The sequence below is a fragment of the Cydia amplana genome, chromosome 7 (genome assembly GCF_948474715.1).
Source record: "Cydia amplana chromosome 7, ilCydAmpl1.1, whole genome shotgun sequence".
NCBI lineage: Eukaryota > Metazoa > Arthropoda > Insecta > Lepidoptera > Tortricidae > Cydia > Cydia amplana.
In genome coordinates this window covers 11220900-11236342 of record NC_086075.1, presented here as the reverse complement: position 1 = coordinate 11236342, position 15443 = coordinate 11220900, and the positions used below count along the sequence as shown (strand labels likewise).

At 42.1% G+C, this 15443-nt stretch overlaps 2 protein-coding genes across 3 annotated transcripts in view; both read right to left on the bottom strand.

Annotated features, from left to right (window-relative positions):
- Positions 1 to 266: 266 nt before the first annotated feature.
- LOC134649639 (uncharacterized protein C15orf61 homolog) lies at positions 267 to 1829 on the bottom strand. 2 transcript variants are annotated; one of them, XM_063504476.1, is made up of 3 exons: positions 1525 to 1829; positions 835 to 1018; positions 267 to 422 (listed from the first exon to the last, which is right to left on the bottom strand). In XM_063504476.1, the coding sequence occupies exons 1-3, from the start codon at positions 1675 to 1677 to the stop codon at positions 295 to 297; spliced, it is 465 nt and encodes a 154-aa protein (XP_063360546.1). In that variant the 5' UTR covers positions 1678 to 1829; the 3' UTR covers positions 267 to 294. The 2 variants fall into 2 exon arrangements, with proteins under 2 accessions (XP_063360546.1, XP_063360547.1); XM_063504477.1 differs by having other exon boundaries at positions 268 to 422; positions 835 to 1013; positions 1525 to 1664.
- Positions 1830 to 5180: 3351 nt separating this feature from the next.
- LOC134649663 (uncharacterized) overlaps positions 5181 to 15443 on the bottom strand; it is a 33792-nt gene continuing 23529 nt past the window's right edge. The window contains exons 13-22 of the mRNA XM_063504502.1: positions 15177 to 15308; positions 14355 to 14464; positions 13532 to 13707; positions 12726 to 12863; positions 10686 to 10888; positions 8780 to 8890; positions 8284 to 8436; positions 6885 to 7052; positions 5694 to 5826; positions 5181 to 5214 (exon numbers count right to left, since the gene is read on the bottom strand). Of these exons, the coding sequence (XP_063360572.1) occupies positions 5716 to 5826; positions 6885 to 7052; positions 8284 to 8436; positions 8780 to 8890; positions 10686 to 10888; positions 12726 to 12863; positions 13532 to 13707; positions 14355 to 14464; positions 15177 to 15308 (1302 nt within the window). The 3' untranslated portion in view covers positions 5181 to 5214; positions 5694 to 5715. The remainder of the gene's footprint in view (positions 5215 to 5693; positions 5827 to 6884; positions 7053 to 8283; positions 8437 to 8779; positions 8891 to 10685; positions 10889 to 12725; positions 12864 to 13531; positions 13708 to 14354; positions 14465 to 15176; positions 15309 to 15443) is intronic.

Genomic DNA, 15443 nt, shown 5'->3' with positions numbered 1-15443 from the left:
TAAAGTCACTGTGCATTTACATGCTGGACGATGTAGGATGAATAGGATGGTGGTTGATGGACGAAGGCGACTGGTGACGTCATACAACTACTGGCTACTCGTACAACCTATATATATATATATATACTTACACTCAGGGGGTTTGGGTGTCGTTTGTAAATACACCGCAAACACACGGAGATATAAAACCTTAAGCAGATGTACATATAAATCATTAATTCAAAGTATTACTGTTTACGTATATTTTTTTCTTATCAACAATAAATAAATCTACAATAATATGAGTATTACTTGTTAGTGGAAGGAGCCTTTGTGTTCTGGCAGCAGGAAGTATATCGTAACGGGGCCCTTTGATGTGTGGACTATTTCAGTATGGTGGATGAGCTGTGTTGCTGCTAGGCCGTACAGGAGGCATGGAATGCCTGGAAACAATGGAATACAACAGGTGATAACTAAAACTCACTAAAAGCAATAAAATTATTAAACAAATTACGGTAGGTTACGGTTTAATATGGCTCTGAACTTGTGGTACCTAGTAGGTACTTATAGTTCGTTTATGTTAAGAATTTTGGTATGAGTACATAGGTACATAGGCTGAAATGGTAGAAGCTGCTCAAAATGTAGACTTGTAGAGAAATGTAAAATTTTTGCTACTTAATATGGCCAAGGGTTACCGTTCTATAGAAATTTTGAATTTCGCGCCTTTTTTACTGACAAAGTTGTTTTACAGACTAAAATTAATTTGGACACAACTGACAAAACTCCTTCAGTATGTTTTCAGTCTAATGATGTTTGTTTGGAAAAGTTCTCAAGTTTCTCAAAATTGATACTTACCGAAATTGACAACTTTTATAATTCTCATAAACTTGTCAGAGGCAGTGAGGTCCTCTACATGCCTCCGGGAGCAGTGGTACTTGATGTATGGGTAGCAGCCGGTCCGTAGTATCTGATAGTTGGACTTGCCCACTCTCCAGTTGAAGTTGGACATGCCAAACTGGTCATCCTTTACACTACTGTACTGAAATCAATTTATGATTTGTTAAGGGAATGTATATCTGTAAGATTGGGAATTTTTCGTCGGTTCAAGAAAAAATACTAAATTTGTTTTATCAATCTCTTGTTTAAAGTTTTTTCAACAGTGGATGAGGTCTGAGTAGAGAGAGCTGAGGTTTGAAAACTATAAAGAAAGTTTAATTTTGAGAAAAAAATATTTTACAGTGAGTACACTTGAGTTGCAATGCTTAGCTATCATAATAAAAACCTTTTCCGGTCGCAAAAGTGTAGGTTGTACGAAAAATAAATAATATTTAAAAAATAGTTGAATTTTAAGATATTTTTTTTTGTGAAAGTCGTATTTTATTTTAAACCACTTAAACCAGAGTGCTAAAGTGAATTTCTGTTGACACTTTGCGGTCGAAAAGGGTTAACGATTATAATTAGCTATTAAATTATACACAATTACAAATTTCCACAACATCAACAGAGGTAGGTAAATTTAAGAAGTCAGCTGAGGCCAGATTTTACCTTTACAAAGTAAGATGTCCAAGGGGGCTCATTACACTGCATCAGATACGCCGTAAGAACTTCAGAAGCGCCTGGTTTTTGTTTAAATATCCGTAAAACTTGCAAGGCTGCTAGTTTTTTCTTAAGAAATTGTTTTGCTGTGTTCAATGACATTTTTTCTTAGAGATTAGTAACTTGAAATACTTGTTTTATTGTAAAACCTCTGTAGTATATGGTGTTGAGCTAAAACCATTATTAGTTTGCAAAACAGAGATTAATATCATTAAATATTACAATTGTTACGAAAGCTGAAAACATCAGCTGTTTTTGACGTAAAACGGAGACACTGACATGACTGACAAATTTCTTGACACTGACAAGTGACAGCGTGCGTTTAGATACTGCTTGAAAGATTAACAAACACCCAATGATTATGATTACTAAAATTAGGAACTCCGAAGGTGCAAGTATACTGGGTCAACCAAATCTTGTTAGTAAATAAGAACAAAAAAAACTATACTCATACTTTTCTTTTGGGTGCTAGGTGCTAGTACTAGTGTAAGACAAAGATAGTATGATTCTCTCTGTCTATGTTTGAAACCAAACAGACCTTTGACACACTATAGGTGCAAGTGTCGATAACGAAAAAAATACTTTGTTTTTTTTTTTAAGGTGATCCCTCGATTTACGCTATTCTATTGCTGTTCTATTTGTCCAGAATGCTGCATTCTATTGCTCTGTATAATTACAATGCAATTCTCTGAAGAGATTGCCTCCTAATGTCACATCCTAAATGAACTTAGTCATACCTGTGTTAATTATAATTTACTAGCGACCCGCCCCGGCTTCGCACGGGTTAACAAATTATACATAAACCTTCCTCTTGAATCACTCTATCTATTTAAAAAAATCGTAGTACGGAATCATTTATTCAAATCTCGTGTCATTTATTCAAAATGGCGTCACCGCTATCTAATAAAACGTTCACGAAACTATCGACAAGGTCATGACGGCCGTCATCTTACGTTAAGCTTTGGATTCCTCCGAAAACGGTGCCGTCATATGACGGCCGTCATATAGCGGCAGCAAAAGACGGCCGTCTTTACGGTGGCGACATGTGGAAAGTACCACGGCGTCATAACACACCGTCATCCACCAAGGTCAAAGCGGCAAATTTGAAAAATGTAGGCGCGATGGGATAACGTCCCATAGAAAATTTGAATTTCGCGCCTTTTCCTACTGACAAGATTTGCTTGATCATCTATAATTTACTTGGAGGATGAAATATCATCAGAAGAGGAAAATAATCGTAGTACGGAATCTTTTATTCAAATCTCGTGTCATTTATTCAAAATGGCGTCACCGCTATCTAATAAAACGTTCACGAAACTATCGACAAGGTCATGACGGCCGTCATCTTACGTTACGTTGACAATCAACGTAACGTAACGCCGTCTAGGAAACCGCGCCATCTTGTTTACATAGACAACGTTCTAGTGACGTCAGTCAACGCTATATAGCGGCCGTAATATGACGGCACCGTTTTCGAAGGAATCCAAAGCTTTACGTTGACAATCAACGTAACGTAACGCCGTCTAGGAAACCGCGCCATCTTGTTTACATAGACAACGTTCTAGTGACGTCAGTCAACGCTATGTCGCCACCGTAAAGACGGCCGTCTTTTGCGGCCGCTATATGACGGCCGTCATATGACGGTACCGTTTTCGGAGGAATCCAAAGCTTTACAGGTACATAGCGCAGTCTCGCTCACACACCGGAGGGGGTGCGGATACGCATCAGTATGATAACCACGTAAGAGTACAATTGAAAGACCAATTAAAAATAAAATCTTTATTTTTTCTATAAACATAAAAAAAAACAGAAATGCATTTCATTACAATTTTATTCTCATAATTACACATTTGATATACTCGTATAGTCCCCTCCAGACTATGTGCGTGAGCGCGGGCGAATCCGCGAACGCAGTGTGGAGTCGATTTCACTGTCTGCGCCTATTCTATCCCATATTTTCATAAACTATTGAATGCGACAGCGTATAGTCAATTATTTAAACATCGTCATCGGATACTTTGTCAATAGGAATTAAAAGTAATATATGATTTAATTATAAGTAATTGATTTATCAATATCAAAATGTAAGCCACATAAAGCTAACGTAATATATTATCACGTTTCCTTACTACATAGCTCTTATAAAAAATGTGTATTCAAACACAGCAGACTGAAAGGCCTCTCTAAACAATTTCCTTATAATTACAAATGTTATAAAAATAGGATGGTAGGCATATGCACCATTGATTCTTAATATACTGCTTACCTAAGTTTGGTTTCGTAATTTAAAACAATTAAGTTTTTACTGGTTAAGATAACCATTTGTTTAAAACACAAGGCTAGTCTAGTTACAAATTGAAACAAATTATTATATTAATTCAAACAACTGAAAATAAGTAAGATTGCACACGGTGCACGTAGCTTGCGCCATGTGCGTGCATAGTATAAACAACGGATGCGGGTCAAACGACTCGAACATTTGTATTGTATTGACGGTATGAGTGTATTTTTTTAAAGTTGTAATCGCTGGCCAATTAACATTTTACTAATAATAATTTAAGCCTTAAAAAAATTAAAAATTTGTAATTTGCTGCCCTGATATATTTTTCTCGTCTTAGAATACGTCATATTTATCCTTAAGTCTGTGCTTTATACTCTAGCCACCCAGACTTCAAAACTTTTATTTTTTTTTATTTTTAATGGGAGACCTTTTTATAGGTCTCTGGGCTACTGGGGGTAGAGGTCATATTACTACAAACTAATAACACATGGCACAGTTCACACCCCACATGCATGAAAACGATTCGCGTTACGCCATTCCTTCGATTTCCATTCATTAAATTATTGCATTCATTCAATAATTCACATAAGAAAATGATTTGGATAAAAATGTAAACTAACAAGTAATTTTAATGTTTCAAATATTCTTAAGTCATAAACAGTAAAAGAGTACAGTAATACAGCTAATTCGATTTAAATTTGGTAAACATCTTGTTGATCTTGTGTCAAACAAAGCTTGAAGTATCGATACGCAATTACGCACCTACAGTACAGTAAAGTCAATAAAAATAAAGTTATATAACCGTACTTTTTGTACTCTTTTAACATTTGGTAAAGATAATTAACAGTATATACTTAAGTAATAAAAATGACTCTTAAAAATACTAAAACAATAGGTGAACTAAATATACTATTGCTTACAAGTACAATTCAAATTGGACCAAACCAAATGTGTGTATGTATACGTAGAACTTGGAGGATACAACTAAACGGAGTAGCCATTAACAGGCTTTCCCCTCTGTCGAAAATAGGCGGCCAACGGTCATACACAATGTATGGACTGACGTTTATCTGACATGGCTATTTTTACGTTACGCATACATTTGACGTTCCCCTCCCCCGCAAAAATCGGCAGACTGTTTTGTACAGAAAATTACAGACATGGCGTCTCCGTTTGATTATATCCTCCAAGACGTAGAAGTAAATTTTGGGACCTTTCATTTCAATATATTCTAGAACACAAAATTTTAACAAATGGAAGGGTTTAAACTTACTTCTAAGCGGCGGGCAACAACAGTAGCCCGAAAACACCTGTATTTTTTCACTTAGTACGGAATGACAAGGAGAGTATTGTACATATACACCGTGTTTTTATTGAATTCCGTTAACTTCGGGGTATGGTTAAGTACGTTTAGGACAACTAAATGGCATAGTTAATTTTTAAAAAAAAATTTTTTTTTGCTTTTTTTACAAAAAAAAAATAAGTTTAAAAAGTAATTAAATGTAGCATATAGCGTTGTTGTAACACGGGCATTACATTTGAATCAACCAAACAATTGAAATCTGTGACATATCAATGTCATTTCGAACATCGATCGACCGAGATTGTACTTAAGTTTAGTAGCAATGTAGGAACTCATTCTAAACAATAATCATTATGTAAACCGGCCCTAAGGCAAGTGTACACGCTTGTAGAGGCCTTATAGGAATAAAATAAAATATTGATTATCTCCGAAATGGAGTTAATTAGAATATCGGTGTCTTTGAGAAAGTTACTTGATTTAAGCTCAGGAATGCACCCTTGAAATTAACGGAAATAAAAAAAAACACGGTGTATAATACAAGCCTTAAAAGTGGAGTCTAGTCGAGAGTGCTGGCTCTATTGCGAATAATTTTCGCCGCCTCCACCAGGCCCAGGTCTTCGAGTATCAGCATCAGAGACTTCGAGGTCATGGTGCTGTCCTGGCTTTCCTGTTCAGAACATATTGGATATAACAGCCTTGAAAGATTCACGGTTAGTGTCACTAGACTTATATCGACCGGGATATGAACGGTGATTACTTTTTGTATTGTTTCGGAGCTCCCGATATTTCGACGCAGTTACATGCATCTTTTTCACGGTTCATATCCCGGTCGATATAAGTAGGTATATTGGATATACACAACTTGCTACTGTATAATGGTGTTATTAATAAACATTTGTCAAATCTAACAATCCGTTGATAGTCATTTGTCCCTATCCGTCTTTTTGACATTTCTGTTTGTTAGAATGAGACATAACAGCGGTTTTTCGAATAAGGAGGTAAAACTTTAAGATGATAGCTAGCCTAGTCATGCGTCAACATCAAATCTCGGCTCGTATGTGTGTGTACAAGGCGGTTTCTTTTTAGTTGAAGGAAAACACGGCGAGATACCGATGCGTTTCCACTCGATATCTTATATCAATAAGATCAGAGGTACTGGTTAGAATTTCGTGCCTGACTTTTTTGTTAATGAGTTTAAAATTAAAATGTCACAGTGTTATTTTTTCTAGAATTCGGCTTGTGCAAATTAAGATGAAATCCTTCATCAAGAATCGATAATGGTAAAATTGTATCTGTAATAACGGAGGAATATCAACCGGAAACTAGTCAAAACAAACCCCTTGTATGTTGTATGTACTTGAAGCCCCTTAAATTCATATCACAGCCAGACGCGAGTTTCTTTTCTTGGTACAAATGTCTGGTCAGTTATGGACATAGACTAGGAATCCTCTAGACGGAGTTTAGAGCAATTATTTCATGAAACCGATGCTGCCAAAAATACGGGGGTGCGGGGGACGAGGTGAGCGAGTCCCGCGCCGTGATTGGTCCGTTCAAAGACACGGACCAATCACGGCACGGGATTGACTCGAAGATGGAGTAAAACTACCGTATAAGTGGCAGAGGGGGTAGCGTTACTATGCTCAGTCTAGAGGATGTCTTGTCTGTGGTTATGGACCTTATGTCCTTGCAATACGGTTTACGTATACGTATGGTCAGTTATTATACCTTCAGCTGCGCGAGCAGTGTGCGGGTGGGGCTGGGCGTGTTCTCGTACCAGTTGGCGAGCGCGTGGTGTCGCAGCCGCGCGGCTAACACGCGCCAGTCGCCCGACTTGTCTAGCATAGTGGCTAGTTCGGTGCCGTATAGAGGTAGGTCGCTCAGGCACGGCTCATCCTGTAGATAAAATACTGGTGTAAAAATCGTACAGTCAACATTGGAAATAAATAACGTGTAATATATCCCCGAACCGTACCTTCTTTACCAAACTTTATGAAACTAATATATGTCGCCGGGTCTCGAATTCCGACTCCTTTAAGATTGATATGAGAAAATGCAAGTGTGTTAAAGTATACTGTATATACTAGAGATGTACCGACTAGTCGCCGGCCACATTTGTAGTCGGCGATTAGTCGGCGACTAGTCGGCAAAAAAGGCCGATTAGTCGGCCTATTAAATATTACAGAAAACAGGACATAAATAAAATGCCAATATTAATCAAATGTTACATGCCCATTCTACTCAAATGCGTATTTAGGGTACAAAATGTGCTTGTGTTCATATTAAGTTCATGTTTAGATAATTATGTGGGTGTATCGTCCCAGTAGCACGGAACATCTTTCAGTTGATATAGAAAGCGCGACGACGCAAGGAGCAAAAAAATGTTTTTCTAAAGCATCCGAACTTAAATAAAGCTACTACAGTTGCCATACGAATGTTATCTTTATCGGAAAGTAACGATTTTGAACTTGGCCGACTAGCCGACTAGTCGGCCGACTAATCGGCCATCCGAGCGCCGATTAGTCGGCTATTCGGCTAGTCGGCCAAAACCATAGTCGGTACATCACTAGTATATACCCTATCATCGGCCGACTCGTACTCATCCTCCTGCTCGGACTTGACGTCGGAATCGCAGTCGAGCATTGTCTTGTCGCGCGACAAGTGACTCTATGTCGAGTATATCTCACCCCTTCATCGGCCGACTCGTACTCATCCTCCGGCTCGGACTTGACGTCGGTGTCGCAGCCGAGCAGTGTCTTGTCGCGCGACAAGTGACTCTATGTCGAGTATATCTCACCCCTTCATCGGCCGACTCGTACTCATCCTCCGGCTCGGACTTGACGTCGGTGTCGCAGCGGAGCAGTGTCTTGTCGCGCGACAAGTGACTCTATGTCGAGTATATCTCACCCCTTCATCGGCCGACTCGTACTCGTCCTCCGGCTCGGACTTGACGTCGGAATCGCAGTCGAGCATTGTCTTGTCGCGCGACAAGTGACTCTATGTCGAGTATATCTCACCCCTTCATCGGCCGACTCGTACTCATCCTCCGGCTCGGACTTGACGTCGGTGTCGCAGCCGAGCAGTGTCTTGTCGCGCGACAAGTGACTCTATGTCGAGTATATCTCACCCCTTCATCGGCCGACTCGTACTCATCCTCCGGCTCGGACTTGACGTCGGTGTCGCAGTCGAGAAGCTCCGCTAGCGCGGCGCGCAGCTCCAGTTTGTCGCGTGATAAAATCCACGCGGACTCCGTATGTTGGTCGTTTGTGTAAGGATCCGCCTATAAACATAAATATTTAGTGATAAATTCGGCGTTCAAGCCTCAGGGTGAGTGAAGTGAGGGTTTAGATAAAATTTTGTATAAAGATAGTTGTATTTCCGGGAAAAGATATTAGTATAGCTTTTTTTTTCGTAATAGGGAATATTACGCGAAACTCTGCGTAGGTGGCGCCACTCCCAGAATAAGTCACAATCTAAGGGTCTACCGCAAATGAGAGAGCCGAAGTATGATAAAACGGTTACCCAAAAAAGGGTAACCGTTTTATCATACTTCCGTAATTTACAGAAATAGGTAGAAAAGATTAATTGAAATAAATACGACAGTAGAAAAAAATAAAAATTACCTTTCTCTCAATGAGCAATTTCATAAATTCGATGGTGTTTTCTCTTATTTCGCCGCCGCATACGATTTGGAGGGCCGTGTAGCCACGGCTGTCCACAGCATCGATGTCACTCTGAAATTAATACGAACATAAGTTGGGCTCAAACTACCGGTGACAAAAGAATCCAAAAACCATAGATCATATGAATTCAGTAAAAATGGTGTATTATTCAGTTAGGTATATTGGTGGTTATGGTTAACCCTTTGAACGCCACGCCTGTCATACGCGGCATGTCATCACGAACCTTATCGGAATGCACGAAGGTTTGAGATTGGGCTACCGCGCGCGTCAATTGACGTCTTTGGCGGTCAAAATATATAGTTAATGTACCAGGCAAAAACACGGCTCTCAAGTGCATTGCGACTGGCCCGTGTTGTAGGAGTAATCTTATGGGCTGCTGTATATACAGTAGTATCATATATGCTACCTCGGGCATGTGGTCCAAGAACACCCTGGCGAGAGGCAAGCGGTCGTCGTAAGCGGTGAGGTGGAGCGGCGTGCGGCCCTCCGCGTCGCGCGCGTTGTGGCTGGCCCCGTGTTGTAGGAGCAGTCTTATGGGCTGCTGTATACAGTATCATGTGTGCTACCTCGGGCATGTGGTCCAAGAGCACTCTAGCGAGAGGCAAGCGGTCGTCGTAAGCGGTGAGGTGGAGCGGCGTGCGGCCCTCCGCGTCGCGCGCGTTGTGGCTGGCCCCGTGTTGTAGGAGCAGTCTTATGGGCTGCTGTATACAGTATCATGTGTGCTACCTCGGGCATGTGGTCCAAGAGCACCCTAGCGAGAGGCAAGCGGTCGTCGTAAGCGGTGAGGTGGAGCGGCGTGCGGCCCTCCACGTCGCGCGCGTTGTGGCTGGCCCCGTGTTGGAGGAGCAGTATTATGGGCTGCTGTATACAGTATCATGTGTGCTACCTCGGGCATGTGGTCCAAGAGCACCCTGGCGAGAGGCAAGCGGTCGTCGTAAGCGGTGAGGTGGAGCGGCGTGCGGCCCTCCGCGTCGCGCGCGTTGTGGCTGGCCCCGTGTTGGAGGAGCAGTATTATGGGCTGCTGTATACAGTATCATGTGTGCTACCTCGGGCATGTGGTCCAAGAGCACCCTAGCGAGAGGCAAGCGGTCGTCGTAAGCGGTGAGGTGGAGCGGCGTGCGGCCCTCCGCGTCGCGCGCGTTGTGGCTGGCCCCGTGTTGGAGGAGCAGTCTTATGGGCTGCTGTATACAGTATCATGTGTGCTACCTCGGGCATGTGGTCCAAGAGCACCCTAGCGAGAGGCAAGCGGTCGTCGTAAGCGGTGAGGTGGAGCGGCGTGCGGCCCTCCGCGTCGCGCGCGTTGTGGCTGGCCCCGTGTTGGAGGAGCAGTCTTATGGGCTGCTGTATACAGTATCATGTGTGCTACCTCGGGCATGTGGTCCAAGAGCACCCTAGCGAGAGCCAAGCGGTCGTCGTAAGCGGTGAGGTGGAGCGGCGTGCGGCCCTCCGCGTCGCGCGCGTTGTGGCTGGCCCCGTATTGTAGGAGCAGTCTTATGGGCTGCTGTATACAGTATCATGTGTGCTACCTCGGGCATGTGGTCCAAGAGCACCCTAGCGAGAGCCAAGCGGTCGTCGTAAGCGGTGAGGTGGAGCGGCGTGCGGCCCTCCGCGTCGCGCGCGTTGTGGCTGGCCCCGTGTTGTAGGAGCAGTCTTATGGGCTGCTGTATACAGTATCATGTGTGCTACCTCGGGCATGTGGTCCAAGAGCACCCTAGCGAGAGGCAAGCGGTCGTCGTAAGCGGTGAGGTGGAGCGGCGTGCGGCCCTCCGCGTCGCGCGCGTTGTGGCTGGCCCCGTGTTGTAGCAGCAGTCTTATGGGCTGCTGTATACAGTATCATGTGTGCTACCTCGGGCATGTGGTCCAAGAGCACCCTAGCGAGAGGCAAGCGGTCGTCGTAAGCGGTGAGGTGGAGCGGCGTGCGGCCCTCCGCGTCGCGCGCGTTGTGGCTGGCCCCGTGTTGGAGGAGCAGTCTTATGGACTGCTTCGCGGCTTCGATGTCGGCCGGCTCGGTCCCGGGGACCACGGCTAAGTGGAGGGCCGTTTGTTTTTCTGTCGAATGGAAGCTTTTGTTAGAACGTTTTGTTGATTTTGTATGTACGTATATTCAGCAGCAAGAAAAACGTAGGAAATAAACTCATATAATAATAAGGTACCAGTTTGTGGATCGAGTAAGTCATTATCAAAGTTGGGCTTTATTATGACTTTTCTAGTTAAGTATCTTATTCAAGTTAGTATTTTTTTTTTACTTTCGATTCCCTAAAGTAAGATTGTCTTATTTTTCGTCTTGGTCTCCTACGCTGCCCATTAGGACTGTATTTTTTTAAGCTCAAAGTTACTGTTTAACAAGATTACAGCAAGCCGGCATTTCTACTCAGCTACATTAATGCGGTTGACCGAAATTAAAAGTTACCAAAGTATCTTGCTTGTAAACAAGACTTTTTGAAGGTCCAAGAGACCAGAAAAGCTGCCAATTCTCACCTTTGTTGACGGTGTTAAGGTCACACGGCACTTTGTTTTTCTTGATGGCGTCTATACTTCGTTTTTTTAGCATTAGAAAAAAGGTAAACAATCTTGATGTGTCTTTTAATTGAAAAACATGTTTTAAAAATAAGTCACGGCAAATATGTAACAATTATGAATCTAATACGATAATTTATATTCTTCTGCTTTCATAAGTATAAGTTACTGATTTTTAAAAAGCGTTTTTCACTTAAAAGACATGTCAAGATCGCTTACCTTCTTTCTAATGCTAAAAAGAACGAACTTATCTAGTAATGGCTGGATGCAGACGCCGCATTGCCCGCGTAATGCACTGCGTTGTTGCTGTCTTGGTCGCCTAGAATTTTTGAAGGTCCAAGAGACCAGAAAAGCTCACGTCTCACCTTTGTTGACGGCGTTAAGGTCACACGGCACTTTGTTCTTCTTGATGGCGTCTAGTAACGGCTGCATGCAGACGCCACACTGCGCAGCGTAATGCACTGCGTTGTTGCCGTCTTGATCGCCTAGACTTTTTGAAGGTCTAAGAGACCAGAAAAGCTCACAAGTCACCTTTGTTGACGGCGTTAAGGTCACACGGCACTTTGTTCTTCTTGATGGCGTCTAGTAACGGCTGCATGCAGACGCCGCACTGCGCCGCGTAATGCACTGCGTTGTTGCCGTCTTGGTCGCCTAGACTTTTTGAAGGTCCAAGAGACCAGAAAAGCTCACAAGTCTCACCTTTGTTGACGGCGTTAAGGTCACACGGCACGTTGTTCTTCTTGATGGCGTCTAGTAACGGCTGCATGCAGACGCCACACTGCGCAGCGTAATGCACTGCGTTGTTGCCGTCTTGGTCGCCTAGACTTTTTGAAGGTCTAAGAGACCAGAAAAGCTCACAAGTCTCACCTTTGTTGACGGCGTTAAAGTCACACGGCACTTTGTTCTTCTTGATGGCGTCTAGTAACGGCTGCATGTAGACGCCACACTGCGCAGCGTAATGCACTGCGTTGTTGCCGTCTTGGTCGCCTAGACTTTTTGAAGGTCTAAGAGACCAGAAAAGCTCACAAGTCACCTTTGTTGACGGCGTTAAGGTCACACGGCACTTTGTTCTTCTTGATGGCGTCTAGTAACGGCTGCATGCAGACGCCACACTGCGCAGCGTAATGCACTGCGTTGTTACCGTCTTGGTCGCCTAGACTTTTTGAAGGTCCAAGAGACCAGAAAAGCTCACAAGTCTCACCTTTGTTGACGGCGTTAAGGTCACACGGCACTTTGTTCTTCTTGATGGCGTCTAGTAACGGCTGCATGCAGACGCCACACTGCGCAGCGTAATGCACTGCGTTGTTACCGTCTTGGTCGCCTAGACTTTTTGAAGGTCCAAGAGACCAGAAAAGCTCACAAGTCTCACCTTTGTTGACGGCGTTAAGGTCACACGGCACTTTGTTCTTCTTGATGGCGTCTAGTAACGGCTGCATGCAGACGCCGCACTGCGCGGCGTAATGCACTACGTTGTTGCCATCTTGGTCACCCAGCATTGGGTCGCCACCTGAAAAAAATTGTATTGGTTAGTTACTGTTTTACCGATCGCTATATACCCTGACAAGATTTTATTAGGCCTTCGCCATATTGCAGATGTACAGTGGTACTAATTTATTTTACTCTTTGACAACAGACGTTAAAAATCATCGAATTTCACCGATGTAAACAAGATGAAAGCTGCTTTTAGCGACACTATCTCAATGCCAAATAGAAGCTCGATATTAAACTTTCGTGAGACATATTTTAAACTGTTTAGACGACAACGGTTTCACTCACTTGAATGTTTAGGCGAAACATGTCGCCAATAGCGACCAAAAATTTTCGAGCTTTGGATATTTTTGCATTATAACATTTATAACCGCAAACTGGAGTCTGAAAATGAGTATTATTTTTACTGTAGCTTCAAGCTCTTGACAGCGGCGTCAAATGAATAAAATGCGTCATTTGTTTTTATCGCTTAACTTAGATATTGTAGTTTCGTTTACAAACAGTTGTATGTACTTAGAATACATAAATAAACTATTATGTTTACCCAATCGACTGGTAGAGAATGCTTTAAGGTGATTTGTACTCTTTTTTTGTAACATTATGCAATAAACCATGAAACCATCAATTTCGCGGTGCCTACCAACAAATACATATGCACGTTTGATAGTAGAGTAGAGGATATCCTACCGTTGGCTATGATGACGGTCACTAACTGCGGAAGATCGTTGATGATGGCCAAGTGTAGAATCGTCTGCTCGAGGTCATTGGCGAGGTTTATGAGATGGTGCATTTTCATAGAGTGCAGTAATTTCACTATGTATTCGAAACTACCTCTATTATTGCACAAGCTCATGTGCAGGAATCTGAAACAAACGTGTATAAATTACTATAAGTAGTAGACGCAAACCAAACTGACGACCGGGGTCATATCTCGGGCGAGCGAGCGTGAATGCGAAGTTTTATGGCACTATAGCTTGGGCTCGCAACTTCATCTGCGTAGAATGATAATGATTGAAAAAAAAAACTAATCTACGTCCTTCCCGGGGTCTCAAACTATACTAAATTTCATCTAAGTCGGTTCAGCGGTTTAAGCGTGATTAGAGAGAGAGAGAGAGACGTTACTTTCGCATTTATATTATAAATATATAGTAGGTAGACAGTAAAGGACAGTAGTTTAATAGTTGAGTGTTCTAAGACCACGGAAAACAGCAGCGTTATCTAACATTCCAAAAACGAGTATTTCAATTGACTCAACTTCATAAAATTTTGCCGACCCCTGGTATAGGTAATCAAATCAAGCTCCAATCCAATCTCGTCGCCACTGTGATAAATGAAAGACGTGCGCTCGCGTTGTAACCATTTAATGCACTGATTAGCCTATCGGTACAAGAGCGAAAGAGACAATAAGAACTAACCTAACAGGATTTAATACATTTCTGTCAGTTGTTTCATAGACAATTGGACTTTCTGTCCCAATCTAGCAATAAATAAAAAAGCAAGCTGTACTCACGCGTCTCCGTTGGAAAGGCGCATCGCAAAAAGTCTCTCAAGTTTTTCTTTTACCACTGGCTTCTTGAAAGCAGACTTGTTCCGAATGAGATCGCAGATCTCTTTTACTAACTGAAATATAAAACACTTTTATTAGATATTCAAAGCTACACATCAAATGGAATGATTTTGGTTTAATTCGTGTTTAAAAACCGTCTCTCTGGGTTACTATTTAAAATCATAGTATAATAATATTTTAGTCAAATTTAAGTATTTCGTTTTTTAGTGTTAGAAAGAACTCCACCGAAGTAAGCGAAGTGGCTCTTTAATTCTTAATAATAATGAAATTATTCTTATGTAGCATGGTCAATACCACTCAATACTTAGATATAGGTAGGTATATTTTACCGCTAAAAGTGGCCATTTTGGAACCACAAGCTTACTTCTGTGAAGTTTTTTCTATTGCTAAAAAAACGAAGTATAGACAAACATGCATTGTTTTGGCTTCTATACGACAATAGTAAATAAGCATGCTAGTGCAACGTGTTATTGTGTTATACGTCAATTGACGTCTTGGGCTGTCAAAGGGTTAAGAAATGCTCAGCCATCTTAAAAAAATCCAACTGTACAACATTAATTTCATTTAAGTCAATTTTGTCTCCTGGGTAAGACAGAATAATAAAACGATACCCATAAACACCAAAAACAATGCTTCGGAACGTGCAAGCAACCAAAAAGATTAAGTTATCCAAACGATAAATGCACATTCAAAAATCTCAGTCCATTTAGGATGTCGGGATGAAACTAGCTTCCATGCTTATTTCTTCCCATTGTTTATATTTACTTTTTTAACCTCCAATCCGTGTTCGGGCGTGTAGACGGCTGTGTATTCGCTCGACTTGTCCGTTGTATTGTGGGTCTTCATTTGCGGACGGCCGCCCTGTTGCTGTACTTGCGTTTTGCGTTGAAGTATAGGCTGAAATGTGACATGTGTACATTATACATTTTATATTTATCAAAGATGGCTACCGAGTGGGACCCACGGAATACCATCGATGGTGCAGGCCGGGGTTCAGACAGAAAGGAGATGGCGGGATGACTTAGAAGCATT